The sequence below is a fragment of the Antechinus flavipes genome, chromosome 3, assembly GCF_016432865.1.
Source record: "Antechinus flavipes isolate AdamAnt ecotype Samford, QLD, Australia chromosome 3, AdamAnt_v2, whole genome shotgun sequence".
NCBI lineage: Eukaryota > Metazoa > Chordata > Mammalia > Dasyuromorphia > Dasyuridae > Antechinus > Antechinus flavipes.
The window spans coordinates 618,456,442-618,478,542 of record NC_067400.1 but is presented as its reverse complement, the minus strand read 5'-3'; the positions used below and the strand labels follow the sequence as shown (position 1 = coordinate 618,478,542).

General features: G+C 48.4%; 1 protein-coding gene across 2 annotated transcripts in view; it reads right to left on the bottom strand.

The window, feature by feature from the left end:
* LOC127556359 (carcinoembryonic antigen-related cell adhesion molecule 5-like) overlaps positions 1 to 22,101 on the bottom strand; it is a 115,539-nt gene that overhangs the window by 8,022 nt on the left and 85,416 nt on the right. For both annotated transcript variants that reach the window (XM_051989466.1, XM_051989465.1), the window contains exons 3-6: positions 7,347 to 7,619; positions 6,703 to 6,957; positions 844 to 1,119; positions 485 to 757 (exon numbers count right to left, since the gene is read on the bottom strand). In XM_051989466.1, coding sequence (XP_051845426.1) covers positions 485 to 757; positions 844 to 1,119; positions 6,703 to 6,957; positions 7,347 to 7,619 — 1,077 coding nt within the window. The remainder of the gene's footprint in view (positions 1 to 484; positions 758 to 843; positions 1,120 to 6,702; positions 6,958 to 7,346; positions 7,620 to 22,101) is intronic.

Below are 22,101 nucleotides of genomic sequence, written 5' to 3'. Positions count from 1 at the left end.
CTAAAATGACCTTTCCCATCTTTGCTCTCCTACAACATTTTACTTTGTAGCCATAGTCTAAGTATGCATTTCATGTAATATTGTATATCAATAACCTGTCTTTGGGGTCTGCTCCTTCTACTAGATTTGAAGGTTCCTGAAATTGGTATTGGAGTCTTAGATAAATCTAGTAATTCCCTTTATGTCGAGCACAGTGCTCTGCAGAAAGTTTGTAGCTAAATGATCAAATGATGAATGAATCTGTATTGTCTATTATAATTTAGATATTGGTCTCCATATTTACCAAGGCCAAAATCACAGTAAATGAACTGACTCACTCCCAGGCTGAACACATTCCCTAGAATCAGATTCTTCCTTTACACATCCTCTGCCAATTCATTGTGAAAACCTGCCTTCCTTAATAAGCCTGAGCACCTGCTCCTGGCCCCCGTCTTTGACCAGCCCCCCAAACTTTTGTCTCTGAGGGAAGAGAGGGAACACTTACCAACCACATTAACTGTGACGCTCTTAGAGACCGACAAGTTGGTCACATTGTTCTTTGCCTGACATGTATACGTTCCTGAATCTTCCCTAGTTGCATTTTTGATGACATAGATACTGTTAGAGAAGTCAGGGTTCACGGTACCATTGACTTGCCATCTATACTGGGCAGGTGGGTAAGACTCAACACGACACTCTAATGTCAGTGGGTCACTGAATGTGACCTTAATCTCTCCTTTCTCGGGGTTTGGTACAAACATGATGTTGTCTGGTCCATCTGTGTAAAGAAGAGAAGAGAAGAGATGAGATGTGAGTCACTGCTGGGGAAAGGCCTGGAGAGAGAGGACACTCAGAATCACTCACAGTTCACACTCAGGATAATGGGGTCACTTGTGCTGAAACTGATTGGATTCCGGATTTCACAATGATAAGACCCAGCGTCCTCCCTCTTTACAGACAGGATGGTGAGGGTCTGGTTATTCATGGACAGGTTCATCCTCTCATTGAGAATCAGGGACTTGTTCCTGAAGAACCACAAAATGTCCACTCCCGCCTGTTCTGTGCCACATGTGAAGGCCAAAGTTTCATTCTCTATGATGTTGGTTCTGTTGGCCGTGAGGTTAGGTTTGGTTGTTCTTTCTATAGAGAGAAAAAGAGAGCTGTGTGAGTGATTGGCTTGTGGCTTCACCAGATCAAACCACCCAAAGCCCAAGCATTTGCATGATAGACATACAGGGGTGGTCCATGGGTAAGTTGATGCCCCCTCGTTCACTGGTTATGCTAATAAAGAAGGTGAGGAGGAAGCCCAGGTGAGGGTGTGCTGGGTCCTGAGTAATCCCCTCTTTGAGACAGGTTTTGGGACATGCATAATCTAATGACTAAGTTGGAAATGGGAGGAGGGAACAGCATCGATGAAGTGCCTGCTACATGCCTGGCATGTGGTATGTGCTATATAAATGTTATTATTCTCATTATTATGATTATTGTTATTGGCCAGCACCGTGTGAAATGCTGTATTACCTAATTTCATCCTCTAAAGAACCTTGGGAGATAGGGACTATTGTTATTAAGACTGCATTTGAACCCTAATTCTTTCTTAATCCAGGCCCACTGCCTTCCTTGGCTACTGAGGTTTCTTCCTTTCTTTCATCAATTATTTCATTCTATTCCAGGAATTCTTAATGTGGCATCTTTTAAAAAAATGTTTTGATAACTATTAAAGTAGAACTGTTTCCTATGATGTCCTATGGCTTTTATTTTCTGGATTTTAAAGCATCCTTGTGAGGAGGGATCCCTGGATTCACCACCTGACTGTCCTGGGGCTCTCTGGCACAAAAGGAGAAGCATTCCTGCTCCCTATTCCAGCCCCTGAGCTCTTTCCTTTGTTGCTCAAAGTGGCTTATGTGCATTTCTCAGACCAGGTTCCTGAATGTTCAGAGGTGCAGACATCAGAGGATCCTGGCTCTCCATCTGGAATGGTCTTCCCCAGCATCTAATGCACTCCCTTATTTCCTGGATAAGAAAAATGGAGGTCCCCAGGGGCTGGGTGACTTTTACAAGGTCGGTTGGCTACAAAATAGCAGATTTGAGATTGGAACCCAGGTGACCTAGCTCAGAAGCTGGGCCACCTTCAGCACATCCCAGATTCTCCCTGCAGGATGTTCTCTCCTGATAGGCACAGGAGTGGTTGGCGGAGGGACAGCACTGAGCTCAGAGCCACTTTCCTTTGAGTACCACTTCCTCAGGTGCCTTCATGGGGTACTGTGGGGGCCCCTGTGGTGCTTCACCCCTTTTGCCTTCTCCCTCCTTTTTTCAAAGTGAGAGAGCCCCTTCCCAAAGCTGGGCTCCATATGGATTGTGGGGCAGTGCTCCCTTCCACAGACCTCCCATGGGAGAGGCAGGTAGATGGCATCTGCGGGGGATTTCTAGGACATCGAGAAGCTTTGCTTGTGGCAAGAGGAGCTTGTGCTGCCATGGGGAGCCTGCAGATTTTGGCCTTATGTCCTGTTCCTGATCAGATGAGATGATATTGGTAAAGAGGTTTGTGGGGGATTGGCACACCATAGGCACTCTCTAAATGTTTATTCCCTTGCTCCTTCTCCAGTCCAGCTTTTGTTCCTCTGACCAGCTAGGGTCACACAGAGGTCAGCAGATGCTCTCTGTTTGGAGATGTTCTGCAGCATCCCTAAGGGCTCAGTAGCCTTGGCTGTGATGAGACCCATAAGGGATCAACCTTCTGCCACTATCTCAGCAGCAGAGAACCTTCTCTGAGAAGAGATGGCAGGGGGCATCTGGCCCAAGCTCCCACGGCAGGCCTGATCAAGAGTCACCCAGGCTCCGCTTCTCTGTGACCTCATCAGTCATCAGGCCTCTTTCCCCTGGTGGACAGCTCCACATGTGAGCTCTCCTTTATACTGTGTGCCATTGGCTTCCCTGTGACTTCCCAGTCTGCTCCTAGCTCTCCCCTTGGGAACCATACAGAGAAATGCTGACCTGCTTCCACAAGGGCCCTTCAGGGCTCTGAGGCTGCTTTCTGAGACGTCCCCCTCTGGCCCATCCCTCCAGCCATGACTGAGTCACCACATTCCTGGGAGTGGATACTCTAGTACTTGGAACAACTGATTTGTAGGAGGTCTTCCCTAGTTCTTCCGTTAGCAAATGGACACCATGAAGCTCTGAGCCTGAAAAGTCCATTCCTGTCTGGCCAAGCTTGGATCTATGGGTCTCTGCTCACTTTACAAAGGCCGGTCCTTTGACGATAGCCCCAGAGGCCTCCTGGAGTCTCTCCAGCCATATCTTGCATAGAGGAACCAAGGATCACGTTCCAGACTCAATGAAAGGTTGAGGGTCAGCTTGATGAGTGGGTCCTGAACACATTCTTATTAAATACAAGGTGCTCTGAATTGTAGAAAGCCTTTGTTCCTGTACCCCTTGGGGCACAGAAGGACCTGTGCTTCCCTGGCTGCAGGTCGGGTGCTGTTATTACTGCAACCCAAGTTCAAGTTAGCTTTTAGTCCACTAATCCCTGAATCTTTTCCACACCAACTGTTGTCAGGCTTCCTCTCCCAACTTTCGCTTTCAGTGACTTCCACAGAAACTCAGATTTGGAAGAGAGAGTCATGTCATCTGACCCAATCTAGTCTTTGTTTGGAGGCCTCTGCTGAAGAGAAGCCTTTCTCTGCCATTCCTCTTTTGGACCACTCTAATCATGAGAGAGTTAGCCTAATTTTCCCCTTTCATCCAAGATTCCCAGCATTTACTTCTTTCCTCTGGAGAAGTCCAAAAGACAAATCCCTTTTCTTCTTGATAGCTACACAAACCTCAGAGATATAACCATGGGATTTCCAAGTTGCTAGCACTGTGGTGGAACAAGTCCAGTTCACACATGGGATAGAATCTTTAGTACATTCTACCTGGGTCATCTAGACTCTAAAGAGGAGGAAAGAAAGGATGGAGAAAAAAAGGAACAAGTATTAAGTGCCTACTGTGTGTTCGGCATTGTCCTAAGGGTTTTAAAGATATGATCTCACTTGAACCTACTAACTCTCAAGGGAACCCATTCTGCTTTTGAATAGGTCTAATTATTAGGTAGTTTTGCAGTGAAGCATAGAATACAGAGTTGTATAGGAACTTTAAGGTCATTGTGCCCTGTCTCCATTTGCCTCTGTGTTCTTGGTTTGGAGGCCAGAAGGGATATGTCTAATTGCCCTTCCCTGGAAAAGTCCAGCAAATTGTTGTGTCCTCCATGTCTTCTCTTCTACAAGATCAACATTACAAGTTCCCTCAGGTGACCCGCAGATCATATGCACGCCAGCCCTTTCCGCAACCTGCTTGTCTTTTTCTGGTTGCTCTCCTCTGTATCAGTGTTCTTTAAAAACTTTTAAAATCTAGACCCAAATACAGTATTCCACATGCCATTGGATAGTCCAGAAGGACTGTTATTTCCTTATTCTTCGAAGTGAAAATACTATAATTGCTTCAGGGCTTTTTGTTGCCTTATCACTCCACTGACTCAAGTACTAACTTCTTAGTCCACTCATACTCCACAGGTCTTCTTCAGAAAAACTGCTGCCTCACCTTTGGATTCTGGGTTTCTGTAATGATCTCTTCTTCCATGGGAGCTTGCTCTCTTTTTAGGTAAACTAATCTTGTATTCAAAAATCAGGTACAGTGTCTGCCCCCAATCTTCCCTTCTCTGAGTCAACCATCCTTACTTAGTTTAACTGTTTTTCCTTCAGTTTGGTGATCAGTAATTTCCCCATCTGGACCCATACTTACCTATGCTTTGGTCTTTTTGGACCAAGGGCAGGACCTGCCTGATTCTAATAATTTTCATCTGATCCCATTCTATTCACAGAGCCACCATCCTGAGATGCTTCTGGATCCTAATTTACCATGAACATAGTAACTGTCCTCTTCACTTTTTCCTTCTATCTTTTCTTTCTCAAGTTTCAAAAATTATGCTTTCAGTCTGAATAATTATTAGAAAAAGAGTGACCATTTACATAGCTCCTTATATATAATCTCGTTTAACCCAAGTCATTGATAAGAACATCTACTAGGACGCGATCAAGAAGAGAAAACTCGGAAGATTTGTATGAACTGATGCAGAATTGAGTGAGTAGAAGCAAAGGATAGTTCATGCAATCATTATAATGCTGCAGAGGCAAAGTTCTTGGAAAGTCTTCAGATTCTAATCAAAGCACTGACCTACCAGGATTCCCAAAGATACTCAGCAAAATAAGACCATTACTTCTTACACAAAGATGATGAACTCAGGGTATATACCAGTAGAGATTTTTTGGGTATAGCCAATCTGAGAATTAGTTTTGCTTGGTTATCCTCCATATTTGTCACAGGAATTTTCTTTTTCTTTAGCAGTGTGGGCAAGAAGGAGGAGGCAGAGAAATTGGACTTTGATTAACTGAAAAAAATTACATTAAGAAAAAGGTAATTGAGGCCACAGGCATCAAATATACAACTCCAACACTCTCCAGTGCAGTCTGAACCGGATTATAATGTAACAAGACCGATAAAAATATAACTACACAAAGAGAATATTCTACTTAAAAACCATATTAATATGTGGACCATAGTGATCCTTATGTTGAGATTTAGGCCAAGAAAAGATCATTCCCCCCTCTATGCTGTATACTGCTACCATCTGACTTGCCCAAACTCATGTTCTCAGCCCACTGTTTTATCTCTCGCTCCTGCTCTTCATTGCACCTCCTCTTCCAGTGTCTGGGACAGAAATCGTGGTTTTTGTAACCCCAAAACTCTACGAATTTTGTGAGGTGTTAACAGGACTGAGAAGGAAAAAGAAACTCTGAAGTCACAGATGATCTTTCTAAGTCCTACTGCCCATCAGTATGACTAGTAATGCAAAGGTCTGCCATCTTGTACACATGATTGAGACACAGTATCCAGCCAGAAGCCACTGTCCACAGAGATTGGGTGCAGTACTCAGGGAGCTAACAGACAAGGGAACAGACAGTGGTGAGATGCCAGAGTCAGCCAACTGACGCAGAGACAATTCTACCTTTATCTGGACCAGAGCCCAGTTTGACATCAGGCATGCACCTGTGCGCTATTTCATGTCACAGAAGAACCACATGGATGCAGAGCTGAGTTTTTCTGTATCAACAGAGATAATATTAATTTTCCTCTTCACTGTCTGCATTTCCCTGCAAGAGGGGATCAGAGCCAACCCTAATAACATTCTCATAGCTTACATTGTAACCAAAACTAGAATCCATTATGTGACTTCATAGCATTGAGTGAGATGGACTGAAGCAAAACTACAGGTCCAAGGGCAGCTGTGATTCTAGAAACTGGAAGGCAAATGGGACAGAACAACAGCCTCATCATCATTACCACCACCAATAGCAACAGCAATAGCTCACATCTTTTTGAACCTAAAATGTAAAAAGAACTTTCTCCACACAGAATTCTGTGGTATGGGAGGTGAAAGATTGTTCAATTGTTCAGATGCAGAATCTAAGTCTCAGAAAGCAAGAGAGACACCTGAGGGTGCACAGGGGATGGAAAGCAGAGTCAAGATTCTAGCTCCAGTTTCCTGAGTCTGAGCTCAGAGCCCCTTCCACCACAACACATAGTTCCATGGTACCCAGGAGGCCAGAACGTCACTTCTCTTTGCTTTGTCCATGCTAGAGAAGGCCAACAAAAGGCACACGAAGCCGAGGGCCTGCAGCTACTCACCAGAGACTGTGATATTGACGTCTTTGCTGCTAGACAAGCCAGTGACAGAGTTAGATGCATTACAGGTATAGATGCCAGTGTGATTCAGAGACACATTAGCGATAGAGAGCTTGGATGAGGATGTCATCTGAATTCCATTGTTAAGCCAAGTGAATTGGGCAGATGGGTTAGACTCAGCAGAGCAATTCAACTCAATAGTTGCCCCTACAGCATAATTCAGGGTTGTGGGGAAAATCATGGGGGTATCCGGGCCATCTGGAGCAAAGAGAATGATTCCATATTGAAATAAAGGCCGAGGGGAGGGGGTTTTCCTATTCTGTAACCCATCACCAGGGACCATTATGTCTTTCTGACTCTCATCTGAGCTGGGAAATTCACAGCTCCTCATCCACTCAGGTTTAGACCTGAGGTCTCTGAACTTGGAAGGTTTTAAGGCCTTCTCTTGTTCAGCACCATGGACGGCCCTATTCCATCGCAGATGGAAAGGCATGTTAGGGCCAGTCTGGGCTCCCTAAAATGAAGAGCAATGGGCAGCCCAAGGATTTGATCTTTAGCACTCAAGATCAGGGACTGGATGGGCTTGACCTCTGGGAACACACCCCCAGGTTATGAACATGCACCATGCAGAAAGAGAATTTACTCACAGATAATATTCAGTGTGAATTCACTCTCACTGAAACTAACTGGGTTCCGGATTTCACACTTATAGGGTCCTTGGTCTTCCCTTGTGACTTTGATTATGGTGAGTGTCCTGTTATCCGGGGATAGCACTATCCTGTCACCAGCTGGGGAACTTTGGTTTATGAACCATTGGTATGTGACATCTTGACCTTCAGACTGGCACGTCAGGGAGACATTTTCCTTGTTCTCCACTGGGGCCATGTTGGTGCTGCTGATGAGAGGTTTGGATAGTGGCCCTGTGCAGAAAATAGACAGAAAATGACTATGGTGCAATTTTCTTTGGTGCTTTCTTCCAACCAAGTATCAGGTATGGAAGTAGTCTCCCTAAGACTTCAGAAAGGTCCTAGGCTCTGGAACATTGGCCAAAGAACCTGTGATTTCACTGGCATGGACCCTGCTTTCTCTGAAGTGGATCAGGTTCTCCCCTCCTTAGGAGAAAGTTCATTCCTGAATGACTATGCCTGGAAAAGACATTCACTTGGAGCCCAAGCTCCCAGGGCAGAATCTTTGTGGGTTGAGACCGACTGGTTAAGGAGTGACACATCCCCTTGTCCACTGTCCAGGCTGTCCTTGAGGCCTTTCTAGCTTGGCAGGATCTGGAAAAATTATCCTCTGTTGGCCTGGTCTTCAAGAATCCAGGATCACCTCCACACCTTGATAGGGATATTGGTGAAGGTCAGAGAGCACAGGCCAGAGACAGGGTCATGGGGCCTGGTGCTCAGAGGGAGAGAGATGCTATCTTAACTCCAAAGTAAAACAAAGCAAAAGGAAGAGATTGGAAATAGATTAGTAAGCAGCAGCATGCAAAGGATAGAATCCTGGGCTGGGAGTCAGGAGGCTCCCATGTCCAAGAGTCTTTAATCAATCCTCACATCCCCTGTGCCTAGGACTGCGACTTGTCCCCAGGGGCAGATCAGACACAGAATTTATAGAATATTCATTTATTTCCTCCTTGGGTCTCATCCTTTCCCGTAGCAGTTTCCTGTCCTAAATCTGAGAATGTTGAAGGTGAGCTTCAAGATCCTCTCCACCTTAGAGATGCTGTTATGTTAGGAGGCTGAGACAAGGGGGACGGACTTTCCCAAGCCTTCATGGCCTAAGGAGGGCCCAGATAGGAACTTTTCCATCTCCTGGGTTCTCTGTCGTTTCAGCCTTACCACTAAGAAAGCTGTGTGTCCCAGAATAAGTTCTGGGCCAACTGCAGCAGGTTCATGGGACTCGCTCTTAGGTCATCCTCCCTCAGCTCTCTAAGGATTAATTTCCCAAGAAAACTAAGTTAGAAATAGTGGAGTTTTCTGCCCTTCTTTCTGCTCCATTTTGGTGGAATTTACACTCCCTCTGATGGGCCTTTTAAGAAGTTTAGAGGGAGAACATACTTCCTTTCATACAAAGCTTCTTCCTTGTATTCATTGAGATGATGGGGAATTGGCCAAGCATCTGACAGGGCCGAGGTCAGCTACCACCTGAGGTGCGGTGAGGACATGCTGGGCAGGGAGCATGGACAAGCTGGGCAGTGAGAACGCTCCTGGGAAGGAAGGCACAGCTGGCTGCTTGGGAAGGTGCCTTGGCAGCCCCTAAGGATCTTCTGCCCGATGTGGCAGAGTCACTAGTTTTGGACTTAGTGTTAAAACCATGTCCAAGTTATTAACTGTGCGACTCATTAGCAAGTCATTTAAGGCCTCTGTGCCTCAATCTCCTCACCTGTAATATGGGATAATAATGCTCACCTTACAGTATTTGGGGGTTAAATAAGACCATCTATGTAAAAGCTCCTTGTAAAGCATAAGGTGTTGCACAGAGGTGAGCTGTTCCATGTTTATAGAGAGGCAGGTCCTAGTTATAGGGGTTTAGGCTTGAGGGGCAGAGGGGGATATTGAGGCTTGTAAGAAGTGCTTTCTGCTCAGTGCCCCGAGCAGGTCTGACAAGAGCTATGGAGGAAGGGTCATGGGGGAGAGGAGCAGGACATGGGCCACTTGGGGACAAGACACTGCTCACTACCCACTATGGGTCATGGTGGAAATAACCCAGGTCTAGAGTCAGACAATCCTGGATTCAACTCCTTCTTCCCTATGTGATTTTAGCCAAGTCCCTTCCTTTTTTTAGCCTCTCAGTCTCTTCCTCTGTAAAATGGGAGGATGGCAGTAAAGGATCCTCAGCTCCTTTTCCAGGGAAAAATCAGGATTCCATCACCCCTGCATGGCCGCAGGTCTCTACCTTTTTTGTGTCTCTCCAACCCACACATCACACTAGTGGGAAAAGAGTCAGAAGTGTGCCTGGATCTGGTCCTATCACGCCTTGCCTCAAGAATATTCACTATTCGCTATTACCTACCACCTCAGACCCCTGCACTCCTTGAGCCATCTGCCCCGATCCCACTCCTTCCCACCCATGTCATATTCACTTTGATGACCATCTGCCCCTGAGACGTGCCTCTGCTGGCCTAGGATCACAGGGCAGAGGGTTACAGTGAGCTCACAGGGACCTCAGGGTCATCAGGACTCCTGGCTCCTCCCCTTCTGTGTCTCATGGGGGCCTTGGGCAGTCAGCCTGAGGAAGCCTGTGGGCCCTTCTCAGAGTCATGGTTTTACATTCGTGAAATGAAACACTCAGGGTTGGAAAGAAAATCACGTTAGTGAAAACTGAGATGTAATTTTTTCCCATCCATGTTTATGGAGCTTCTGAAATCTCAGAACCCCTGATCCAGGTCAGGGCCCTCATCGGTACAGAACAAACTGAGCTCCTGTATTGTCACTTGTCTTTGATCTAACAGACAGTAAGTAGCAGAGCTGGATTTGAACCCAAGCCCCCGGACTCTAAGGCCAACCCTCTCTCCCTCTTTGGCAGATGCTCTAAGCTCAGACCTTCCCTGACCAGCCCATTGCCCAGAAGTGGGTCTGGAGGCAGGTCCCGCTGTCCCGATCCCAGTGTTCGTCCCCTCTCCCACACTGCCTTTGCCTAGCAATGGTGACGTGGAATCCAAGCGATTTTCATGGAAGAAAGTACAGCCAGAGTCCCCGTAACTCACACTGAACTCTCCTGCCCCCCCTTCCCCTTCCATCCCCTGCTGCTCTCATCGGCCAAAGCACCAGCACCGACCAGGCCAAGCGAGCTCCATAGGAGAGAAGCGGAGGGACGGTGGCCTGAGATGCCCTGGGATGGTCACTCCTCATGGACACTGCCTGTCCTGCTGCCTCAGAAGAATGAATCCTGGGGGATGAGATGCCCAGCCACAGGAAGGGATCAGAAGGGAGGGCCAATGGGAAGGGAGAAGCCAGAATAAGAGCCACCTCCTCATGGCTAAGAAGCCAGTCAGAGCCTCCAGCAGCAAGGAAGGAAGGGAATCCCACCAGCCCAGAAACCTCGTGCTCCTTGGGAAAGACAACACAGCAGCCCAGAAGCCGAACCCAGCAGTCAGAGCCAGAAGCCAGTGCCCCGACATGACCCCTTGGGGTCTCAGGGAGTCCCTGCAGAAAGCTGGGGGGGGGGGAGCAGGGCCTCCTGAGTGTTCTGACTCCCTGGAGGGTCCAGGTTGGCGCAGCCTCCTCCTGTCTGCATCCTCCCCCACCCTTGTTTAGAGCCTTCATATTGTAGCCAACCTGACTTCAAGCACAAAATGATAAAGGAAAAGCCATAAGTGATCGGGGATTTCCTAGTTTAGCTTTTCTTCCTTTCTTTGTGAGCTCATTCCCTCCCTTCATGCATTCACCCTGGAGAATCCTGCAGAGACCCTCTTCCTGCCCAGCTCAGCTCACCTTCTACCTCCCCCCAGAAGCCTGTCCTCCTGTCTCCTGCCCCCGGTGACAGCCCCCTCTCCAAATGATCTTAGAGTCCTTTATCCTGCCCTGGGCCACCTCGCTGCCCAATTCCTTTGCCCACCTGGTGGGAATAGGAGCAGCTAATGGAGCCTCCAGTTCCCATTCCTTGTGACCCTCAGAACAGCCCAATCCTTTGCTTCCTCCAGGCCTGAGAAGACTCTACAGGGAAACTGAGGCAGACTTGGCCCCCACAAGTTCCTTGTCTCAGTCCATCACCGGGCCCTCTTGTTGCCCTCTTTCTGCCCAGGCTCTTTAGTGTTCAGTGGGCTGAGTTTCTTTCCTGGATCCCAACTATCTAAGAGTCCTGTGCTGAGGAGGGTAGCCAAGCCCCAAGACAGGGAGGCCCTCCTCCTGCTCCCTACTCCCCCTCCCCCCCATGGAGCCCCTTTCTTCCTTCCAGATGCCCCTTTAGCAGGGCCTGCCCCAGGAACCTTTTCTGATGCCCTCCTGTGTTAGTGCCCTCCCTCCCCAGTGACCTTGTCTTTAACTAGTGGTCCCGCCCGGGAGCCAAGAGTTCTAGGTGCTAGTTCTGCTTGGTCCCATCCAGCTGCTTAATGCTGGGCCAGCTGCCTCATCCCTCAGTCCCTGCTTGGTGCCCAAAAGGCCTCAGGAAGGCCAGGATTGGAGGACCAGGAGCCGGCCCACTTTGGAGGTTGTTGCTCCCCCAGGAATTGCCTCCACCTGGCAAATCCTCATCTGGAACTGCTTCCTGGGCTTCTCGGGTCCTTTTTATCTTCCTATTTATGTGTTTCCTCAACAGAACTCGGGCTCCTCGAGGGAAGTGATTTTCTTATTTATTTTTTGCCTGCCATGCCCCATGCCCAGGACAGTTGCTTTGGATGCAGTAGGTGCCTAAGCAATGCTTGAGAATCATCAGATGGAGGACTCCTAGCTCCTTTCTCCGCAGTATTCTCTGCTCCCCACTTCATGGATAGAAAGAAGCTGGCAGTGATTGTCAGGGATCCCCCAATCCTGACTCCTGCCTCTCACCTGTAGCCACTGAAGGCATCCTGCCACACACAGACTTCTGGGTCAACTCGCAGCCCTGCCCACCACAGAAGCAAGTGCCAAGGGGCCTGGGCTGACCCTCCTCCCTGTCAAGCTTCCCTGTTGAATGGGCAGCTAGTCCCTGCTGGAAGATGGGCCGTCCTGGAGAAGTCCCTCCCTCCTGAGGTGACCCTGCAGGTAGGAGGCTGTGAGGGAGTGCAGTAGACAGAATGCTGGATGTGGGGTCAGGAAGCCCTGAAATCGAATCCTACCTCAGCCACTGACCAGTTCTTGCCACGTCACTCAGTCTCTGTTTCTTTTTCCTCACTTACAAACACAGCACCTCCGTCCCAGGTCCTTGTGAGAACCAGATGAAATATGATGCCCAGAGCCCTCGAACACCTTCTGGCTCCACAGAATGACAGCCCTTGTTTGCCTATTTCCCAGCAGGAGAGCTCTCCTTGTTGGGAACGTGGTCCTTCCTTGGAGCCCCAAGTGTCCTCTCGGTCCCTCCTGGGCACTGAATTGATTTTCTCCTCTACCAGCTGGGGCTTAGGAGAGTTGGAACCCTCTGTCCCAGGCTGACCCATCCTAGAAGTCTGGAGCCCCTTATCTTGCCTGTTTCTCTAGAAATGGAGGTGACACGGTTTCTTCCCCTGGGGGCTCCCTCCCAGCTCTGGAAGCCTCAGAAGAACAGAGTGCCTCCTGGGCACTAAGGCCGTTGTGCATCTGGCTCTTGGGCTGTGGGTAATCTGGACGTGGGCTCTCCTGGCCCATCAGTCCCCAGACCCAGCAATGCTCCTCCTAGACGCAGCAATGCTCTCCCCACCCCCAGCAGATTTTTAACTGTCTTAGGGAAGGTGAACTTCAGGAACATGTTGCCTGGCTCAGGCACAATTGGAAGGGGCCAGACACCCCTCAAGCCCTCAGGCCCCTTCTTAGTTTCATGTGGTCTGGGAAAGCTGGGAGGAAGCAGGAAATTACCCCCCAATAATAACAGTTTAGAGCCTCAGAAGTTAGTGACCTCTGACCTCTGCAGCACTCCCAGTGACCCATGATCACACGGATCTGGCCTGGAGGGCTCTCGCCTCTTTGGTCCTCATTGGGGGGGGGGGGTGGGCTTATGCTCTGCATTCTCCCTACTCCCTTAGGGGAGCTTCTCACCCCAGACTGAGAGAGGGAATAGGAGGGAGACATGGCCTAGAGGAAGGGTAGCACTTACCATACACTGTTAAATTTCCTTGTCCAACTATTAGGTCTCCTTGAGAATTAACAATGCCTACAAGGTAGTCATCAGTGTCACTGAGGGTGAGGTCAGGGATGAGCAGGGAGCCATTGGGGAGCACTTTCTCCCGGATGTCTGCAGGGACCTGCACTCCAGTTGCAACTGTGTAGCGAGCGATCTTGTTGGGATCTGTTACTGCTTTTCTGTACCAAGTATAGAAGAGAGCCTGGCCTGAGAAGCCCCGGATGTCCAAGGTGACGCTGTGGTTCACTTCCCCATAGGGAGGGTTTGGAGCAACAGTGGCCTGAGCAACAGTGGCCTGAGCAGACGTTGGCTGGATCCAGCAGCTGAGGATGGAGGCTGAGAGGGGAAGAAGGAGGCAGAGGTCAGCAGGGACCCTCTGCCCTCCCGAGAGACCAAGGCCACTGAGCTGTCCCTGACATAAGGGTGGGGGCTGCTCCGCCTGCCTCCAGGTCTGCTGGGACCTCAGTGGGGGTGTTTGCAGGGAATCCTGAATCTGCCCATCACGTGAAGGCCCCAGTCTCTGCAGAGAATCGGAGCCTTTGGTACGAAACACATTTTCTGCTCCCTCCCCAGACTTCATTCAGAACAGATCTGCCAGTGTGCCGGGCAAGGCGATGGAGGCAGAAAGGAAGCAACAAAGTGTTGTAGCTGAGGACGAAGACCAGACTTCAGAGATTCCTGAACCCAGTGCTCTCAATTTACAATGAAAGAAACTGAGGTCCAGGTAAGGTGAGACATCTGACTGATATGAAATAGGAAAAGGCAAAGGCAACACTTGAACCCAGATCTCCTGGCCCCAACCCCAGGAAGGGCCTTTTCACAAACCCTGGGTGCATTTTAAGGCTGATACTTTGGCTCCCAAGCCTCACTGAGAGGAAGGTGGTGTTCCAGGTAAACCCAAGCTAAGAGTCTAGGGGACCTGACCATGGTCACACAGCCAGTAGACATCAGAGCAGAGATCCACACCCAGGTCTCCTCTGACTGGAAAGCTTCCCTTCCCCCCTTCAGAGGTAGCTCCGTTCCAGCACTGGACGTTGCCCTGAGTGTCAGGATGTGGATGGATAGCCTTCAGCTGCCATTACCTCCCCTGCCCCTGGTCAGGAATGACTCCCTGGTCAAGCCTTCTTAGGCGGTGCCTTGGACAGAACCCTGCGACTGGTCCCCTTCCCCCTGGTCCCCATCTCCATCTGGGTCAGAATCCCACCAGCTGCCTCTGCCCTCCCCTGGGCTCCTTCAGAGCTGGAGTCTCACCTGTGATCAGGAGCCCCCTCCAGGGGCTGAGAGCCCTGCGCTGAGGCTCTGAAGGGCTCTCCATGGGGCTGGGCTGTGGCTGTCACCCACAGTCTCTTTCCCAGGAATCTCTCTGCTTTCCTGAGCTGTGTCTTCCCTGTACAGGTTCAAGGGCAGACCTGGAGCTGTCCCTGCTGCTGTCCAGGCTAAGGCTGTCCCTGGAGGCAGCTTGGAGCTAGGTCTCTTGATCTCCTCTGGAACACTGAGGTCTCTCTTCAGAGCTGGAGCTCTTCTATCTGCCTGATCACAAGGGCCCACAGGGCAGGGACTTAGCCTCTGACTTTCTCCTCCCTCTTCCCTCCTCCTCCTCTTTCTTCCCCTCCCAGCTGCTGTGGTTTCCTGCCTCTCCCGGGGAGCCCCTCCCCTGCACAGATCCCTCCCACTGTCCACAGAGAAGTGCTTCTGTCCCCCAGGGGAACATGGTTCACTCAGTACTATTTACCAATGGAACTGATACCTGACCCCCGGCTACTTCATTTCCCCACTGGAGTAGACACTGTTTAGACCCCAAAATGAGCACAGAAAATGAAGGCAGAGGCAGTGAATGTGCTTGGGGCCTTTAGACCGAGACTTTTCCCCACCCTTCCCCTGTCAGGCCAGGCCACAGAGCCCTGGCCCTTCCTCAGGGGGTTTACTGTGGCTTGTGGGAGGATCCAACAGGGCTGGGAGTGGGAATAGGGGATGATGCAGACTAGAGCTTCTTCCCCCCGATGGGAACAGATCAGGGCCATCTTCTCTCTGCACTCCTCCTGGAGTCCCCCAATCCTTACCCCCTTTCAGCTGAGAGAGGGCTGGGTCTGGACCCAATTAGAAGGGAGTTTAAAACCTAGCCTTAGACACTTTGTAGCTTTATAACCTTAGACAAATTCAATATCTGCCTCTGTTTCCTCAACTGTGTAATGGGAAGGATAATACTAGCAGGTATTACCCAGGCTTGCTGAAAGGACCAAATGACACAATATCTGGAAATCATTTAGCTCAGTGAAGGGGGAGCACTAGCCAGCCTTTGGGAGGAGGGAGTGGTGAGGACACAAGAACTTGAGCCAAGATGGATCCAGATGGAGCTGAATGAGAAGGATGGAAAGGGGGACAGGTCTAAGAACTCAAGGGGTCTTTGATTAGGTTGGTCAATAACACTTTGTAAGCACCTACTAAGTTCCAGGCTGTGTGCTAAGTACGGGGGATACAAGAAAGGTAGAAGTCCCTGTCTCCTAATGGAGAAGACAATATGGAGAGGACTCCACAAATAAGACCAACTGAGCACAACTTGGAGAACAGCTGAGGGAAGGCCCCAGCATTGAGGAGGGAGGGATAGAGGAGACTTGATGGACTCTGTGAGTGAAGAGTAGGAGCTTCAGACCCACTTGGCGATCTTCCTCCAATCTTACGTCTAAACCTTGTCTGTGCTCTCTCCTGGGGCATGGAGGGCAGAATCTCCACCATTCCCCCTTTTGGGACTTGTAATCTAAGAACGGAAGAAAACATTTAAAAAAACCCATTTTTCTAAAGATGATAAAGACAATCTTGTGAGTCTGCAAGATCAGCCCAGATTTCCCAGCGTGGAAGAGGAGCGGGTGAGTGACTAGCTCCTGCTCACACAGGAAAGGAGTGGGGACCAGCTTGGAAGTTTCAGTACATTAAGCCAAGGGCTGTGGATCTGTGAGTTCTGGGGGACAGGAAGAAGAAATGTGGGTCAAGAGGCCAGATGCAAAGGCATTTCCTCCCCCCACAAAGATAAGGTGAAATCACAAGATCATTGCATCTGGAAGAGTCAGAAAAAGACCCAAAGTGGCAGTGATCTGCCCAGGCTCACAGAGGGAGGAAGCAAATGCAAGACTTCTGCCCCCAAATCCAACCTTGGACCTTCCTGGGCCTCTGACCAGACTAGGGCATTCTTGACATGTCCAGCTCTGGGGAAAGCCCAGCCCCTGTTTCACCATTATAAGACTTCTAAGGGTGTCCTGCTTGGTCAGAACCTTTGGTCTCAGGCCTCTGGAGCTCTGGATGGCAGGTCATTGAGGGAAACATGAGGTTGAAGCCCACTTTTTTCTTTTCCATCTTCCCTGTGATGCTAAGCCTGGATTTCTTTGTATTTCTTGAGCACTCCAGGGAGCTCAGGTCTATTACCCAGGGGCTTTGTCCATTGCTCTAGGGAGGCTCAGGTGCCCTTAGATCTATTGTGGGTCAGCTGACCTTCAAGACTTCTGGGAGAGGATTGGGGCTGGACCGAGGGACCTCCTTCCTTCCCCTTCTACTGGGGAGCTGGTTCATGGAGTAACAGATCAGAGCTTTTGTGCTCTGCTAGTGCCACCTGGAGGGCACAAGGAGAACTATAGCAAGAGGCAGCCATCTAGGTTCCAGACCCCAGGTTGATTTTGTCTGATCCCTTCTAGACAGATATTAGCTCCCATGCCTACCCATCAAGACTTTCAGATCATTTAGGGTCTTCCTGATATTCTTGGCTATGCTCTAGACCCATTCGAAGAACCCTGTCCAATCCAGAGCATCTGATCATACTAGACTAGAACTGAGCCCCAGGGGCATCTAGGTCAGCAAAGATGGGTTATTCTTGGCCTGTGGGGCTATAGGATCCACAGGGGCCCATCTTCCTAGGTTATGATTTGCTCCTGAGTGCTGGATGGGCACTTTTCTAGTTTAGGTTGTCATTGCTAATACTCATCCTGGGAGAGATTCTGAGAAATTACTTTCAGTTTGACACCTCAATAAATAGAGGCAATTGGACTGATTTAATGCAATTGTGCTACTATCCAAGGAGGGAGCAGATTTTCAATTACCACTGGGAGTTTGCAGGCAGGAGGGACATCCAACTTTAAGGCCATTGCTTGAGGTCTCCTCTCACTGAATCTCTGGGATTTCCTGGAGCTGACTCTTTTGTTCTTTATTGCCTGGAGGAAGTCAGGGCTATCACTACTAATGACAGTTCTCAACTATCTGTCAGCCAACAAGTAAGCTCTCCAACTGGGAAGCTGATGGCTAAGTTGAAGGGTCTTGGAAGCAAAGTTACAAGTTCTTTGAGCTGCTGTTTATAGTACTAATGAGATGCTGGGTATCAAGATGGACATTAGCAGAGAAAGCCTGAAGCACTAAAAGGATTATAATACTTCCTGAGGTAAGGAAGGGCATCGAAGGGACTATTGCAGTTTATGTGGCAAGTAACTTTCAGTACAGTCTCACCCCAGGTGGAAGTCTTTATAAACTTCATTTTTATTATATCCAATCAGAAAGACAAGTTATGATGTCAAAAGCCCAAGATTATATTTCCCCTATAACAAAAGATGGAAATATATAGAACTCAAGGGGCCTTTGGTTAGGTTAGTAAATAAACACTTTGTAAGCACCTACTATGGGCCAGGCAGTGTGCTAAGCACTGAGGATACAAAGAGAGGTAAAAGTCTCCATCTCCTAATGGAGGAGACAATATGGACAGGATTCTACAGATAAGACCAATTGAGAACAACTTGGAGAACATCTGAGGGAAGACAGCAACCTTAAGGGGGGAGGAGACTTGCAGGAAGGTGGGGTGAAGAATAGGAGTTAGAGACCTTTTCTTCAAATCCCAAGCCAAGACTTTATGTGAGCTACTTCCTGGGGCATGGAGGGCAGAATTGCCACAGACACCCCCTTCTGCAGCTTGTGGTCCAAAAAAGAAAGAAAGCTTCATCAAATGCCTGTTTCTCTATAGATGATAAAGACAATCTTGTGAGTCTGCAAGGTTAAGGCCAGGTCAGCTCTCCCAGAGCCTCCCCAGCTGTGGATCAGAGCATCTGAAGGAGCTGCAGGGCAGCCTTTGCTGACACAGGTGTTGGGAATGAGATAAGTTGGAGGCAGGGGGAAAAGGAGGAAGTCAGACAACACAACGGCCTCTCAGTCAGAGAGGTCGGAGAACAGCAACTGCCTCTCAGTCTCCTTGTATCATCCTCTCCCAAGAGAAGATCTATTCCGGGTTGGATCTCCTCCTACCTCCCCTGGCAGAGGCCCCCGTGTATTCTAACACTGCAAGGTCAGCCCATATTTCCCAGTGTTGAGGAAGAGTGGGCCAGTGACTAGCCCAGCTCAGGAGGGGAGTGAGTAGGAACCAGGTATGAAGCTTCAGTACATTAAGCCAGAGGCAGTGGATTTGTGAGGATTGGAGGACAGGAAGAGGAAATGTTGGTCCAGGGGCCACATGCAACAACATCCCCTCCCCCCACAAAGATAAGGTGAAATCACAAGATCCTTGCATCTGACAGTTGAAGAAAGAGATCCAAAGATGTGGTGTCCTGCCCGGGCTTACAGAGGGAGTAAAGAAAAGCAAGACTCTGCCCCCAGATTCAGCCTTGGGCCTTCCTGGGCCTCAGACTAGCCCAGGGAATTCTTGAAATGTCTAATTTTGGGGAAAAGCTGGTTCCCTGCTCCATCGCCATAGAAGGTTTCTAAGAGCGTCCTCCTCGGTCAGGGCCTTTGGTCTCAGGCCTCTGGAGCCCCATATGGGCAGGATCACTGAGGGTAACTTGGGGTTGAGCCCCTCATATTTCCTTTTCCATCTGCTCTGTGAAGCTAAGCCCGGATCCCTGTGTATTTCTTGAGCACTCCAGGGAGCTCATGTGGATTTCCCAAGGGCTTTGTTCATATCCTACTGGAGTCCTGTGTCCAGTCATGGGCTTTACATCTTAAAGAAAGAGTGAGACTTTTTCCAGAGGAAGTGACCAGAACTGGAGGTTATTGTGTCACGAAAGTGAATTTTTGACATAACTGAGGAGAAAGCTCTCGAGGGCATGGCCACCACCTGCAGATATCTGAAGAATTGTCCTGGGGAAGAGGAAAGCCCCAAAGGGAAAACCATGCACACAGTTCTAGGAAATTTTAATGATTTCAGCTCAGCATGACCTTCCCAACAACTGGCTGTCCAGGTTGGATTGCATTGCTTCATGATACAGTAGTAAGTTCCCTGTCACTGGAAGTATTCAAGCAGAGCCTGGACAAACACTGCAGTGGGGAGGCATGTTTACTAGGGTTTGGCTCCTTCCATTCTGTAATTCTAACATCTCTGATGTGTGTGTGTTTGTGCCTCCCCCTTGTGGTTGTGTGAGCAAACACATGCAGGAGCTGGTTTATTTTTTCTGAGTTTGAGTCTTTCTGGGAGCGGGACATGGCACCAGTGTGCAAAGGCCTGCCTCTTTTTGCACAATCTGTTTCTACAAAAATCAAGCTTGAAAATGAGTCCTCCTTCAGCTGCCTTGGGGAAATTGGCTCCACAAAAGGGCCTTTCCTAGAGAGGGCTGGCTGATCTAGTTCTGAGCACTGATCATGGGCATTGAGGGTCTGGGCTAGTGTCCTGCCTTTTTCAAATAACTTTACGGCTTCAGACTCATTGTTTCATCCCTCTGGGACACAGTTCCCTCATCAGTAAAATGTGCACATTCTACTTAAATGACCTCTCAGATCACCTGTTAAGACCCTCAGCTACTCCCTCTTGATCTTGTAGTAATACTAATGGCCAATATTTACAGAGGATTCTAACGTTTGCAAGCTCCTCAGCCCCTTCTGAATGCTCTTTCCCCTCTTGCAGCTGGTCACCTTTCTAGTGGTGTTTTATATTACTTTTTCCCAAGCACTTCCACAAGTCAAGCTGCTTTCCCAACCCTAATCCAGTCCCCCTTTCCCAGAATTCCCTGTCCCTCTTTCCTTCTTTTGTATGGATCTCCTCAATGTCTCCTCAATGTTGTATGGACTTCTTCAGCAGCTTTTTTGCCTTCCAGAATCCCCGGCTCACTTCAGGACTCAGCTCTGGTATTATGTCCTCTGAAAGGCCTTTCCTGCTACGCTCAGGCATTAGCACTCTCTCTCAGGAATAGGAGCTCCTGGCCTTGTAGCTCTTCATTAGAGTTTAAGGTTCCCGATTTCATGAAAGGAGAAAGAATGGAACTAAGTTCTCTTACCCACATTGGTTGAGATGACCAAGTCTCCTGATTAAGACACTTTCTCAGGCATAGGAAGTGAAATCAATCTGGGCCCCATCCTCATTAAATGTCCACCATTCAGGTTTGATTTTCACTTGTTAATGAATTTTTCTTTCAAGAATTTTTATTTAAAGCTTTCATGCCCTCTTATGTCTTTTGTCTTGGTTATTGAAAGAAAACATTATCAAATTATTGATTATTCTCTTGCCTAATTAATAATCCAATGAATAATTAATTAATAATAATGAATAAATCCCAACTTGTGTTCTAGTTGTTTTTTCTTTCTTTCTTGGAGTTGTGCAAAGTCAGTCACTGGGACAAAATTTAGTCTTAGTGACCCTCATGTTTAACCTTGATTCACCTTTTGGGTTTGATGCTCAGCCAGCCTGCAGGAGAGGGCTGTTCACTCAAGACTAATTCAATCTCCTGCGGACTAATCTTATCTCCCAAAGATGCGATAATAGTGGAAAAGCTAAGGTGACACTAGCCCCATTTCTTCATGTGTACTTCTCAGGAAATTGGAAATTTACTCTCATATGGAAATTGCTTTATTCTTGGCCATAAAAGCAAATTACAGTTTGAATTCTGCTGACCCCCATGCTGCCTTGATTTGCTAAGTAAACTCTTTTTTTCTGACGTTGCTTTAATTGATTAGAGCGAGACCTAAACCAAGATTTCTTTTAACAATCATGGCAACCATGAAAGGGTCAATCTCTAGCATGGCTATTACTGGGTGAGTTCACCATCTTAACTCCAGAACTGGCACCCAGACCTTTCTTTGTTGGATAGCAGATTGCAGAGGACTCTCTAACTTCTAGAAGTAAAGTGTCCACAGAATTACACTCCCCAAACTCAAGAAAAGTAACAAGAAATAGATTTCAAGCTGAACTTTGGTTCATGAATGACTCAAGGATGTTTCTTCACTCTTGAGCTCTATCCAGATTCGACTTATACTGCTGACACTACATATGCTCTCACTCTCTGATGTTCTGGAGATGAAGCACTGTTTCTCATTCAAGTCAGTTCACCTCTCTTCTCTGGAGTTGAAACTATAGATTCTGGCTTCCTTTGAATAACCACAGTCATAGATGAGCAGGACTCTGTCTCTCTGTGGCCACTCATCCCTCAGTGCTTGCTACCCCTCCCTGTAGTCATTGCTTGGGGCTGCAACCTGCTGATGATGCATTTGGGCCTGGAGTTTAGTGTCCATAAAGGGATGTCCACAACCTTCTTTTGATCAGTCACTTGCTCAGTGCCCCCAACAACAGGGGTTAGATATAGGTGAAAGTTCTTGAAACTGTGTTTGATATCCTACAGCTGCTCCCAAGTGTTGGTGTTTGTTGATGATGAGGTATCAATACTTTACTCCCTAGTCAGACCACCATCTTGGCAGAGAATCTTCCTAAGTTGTCTTAGC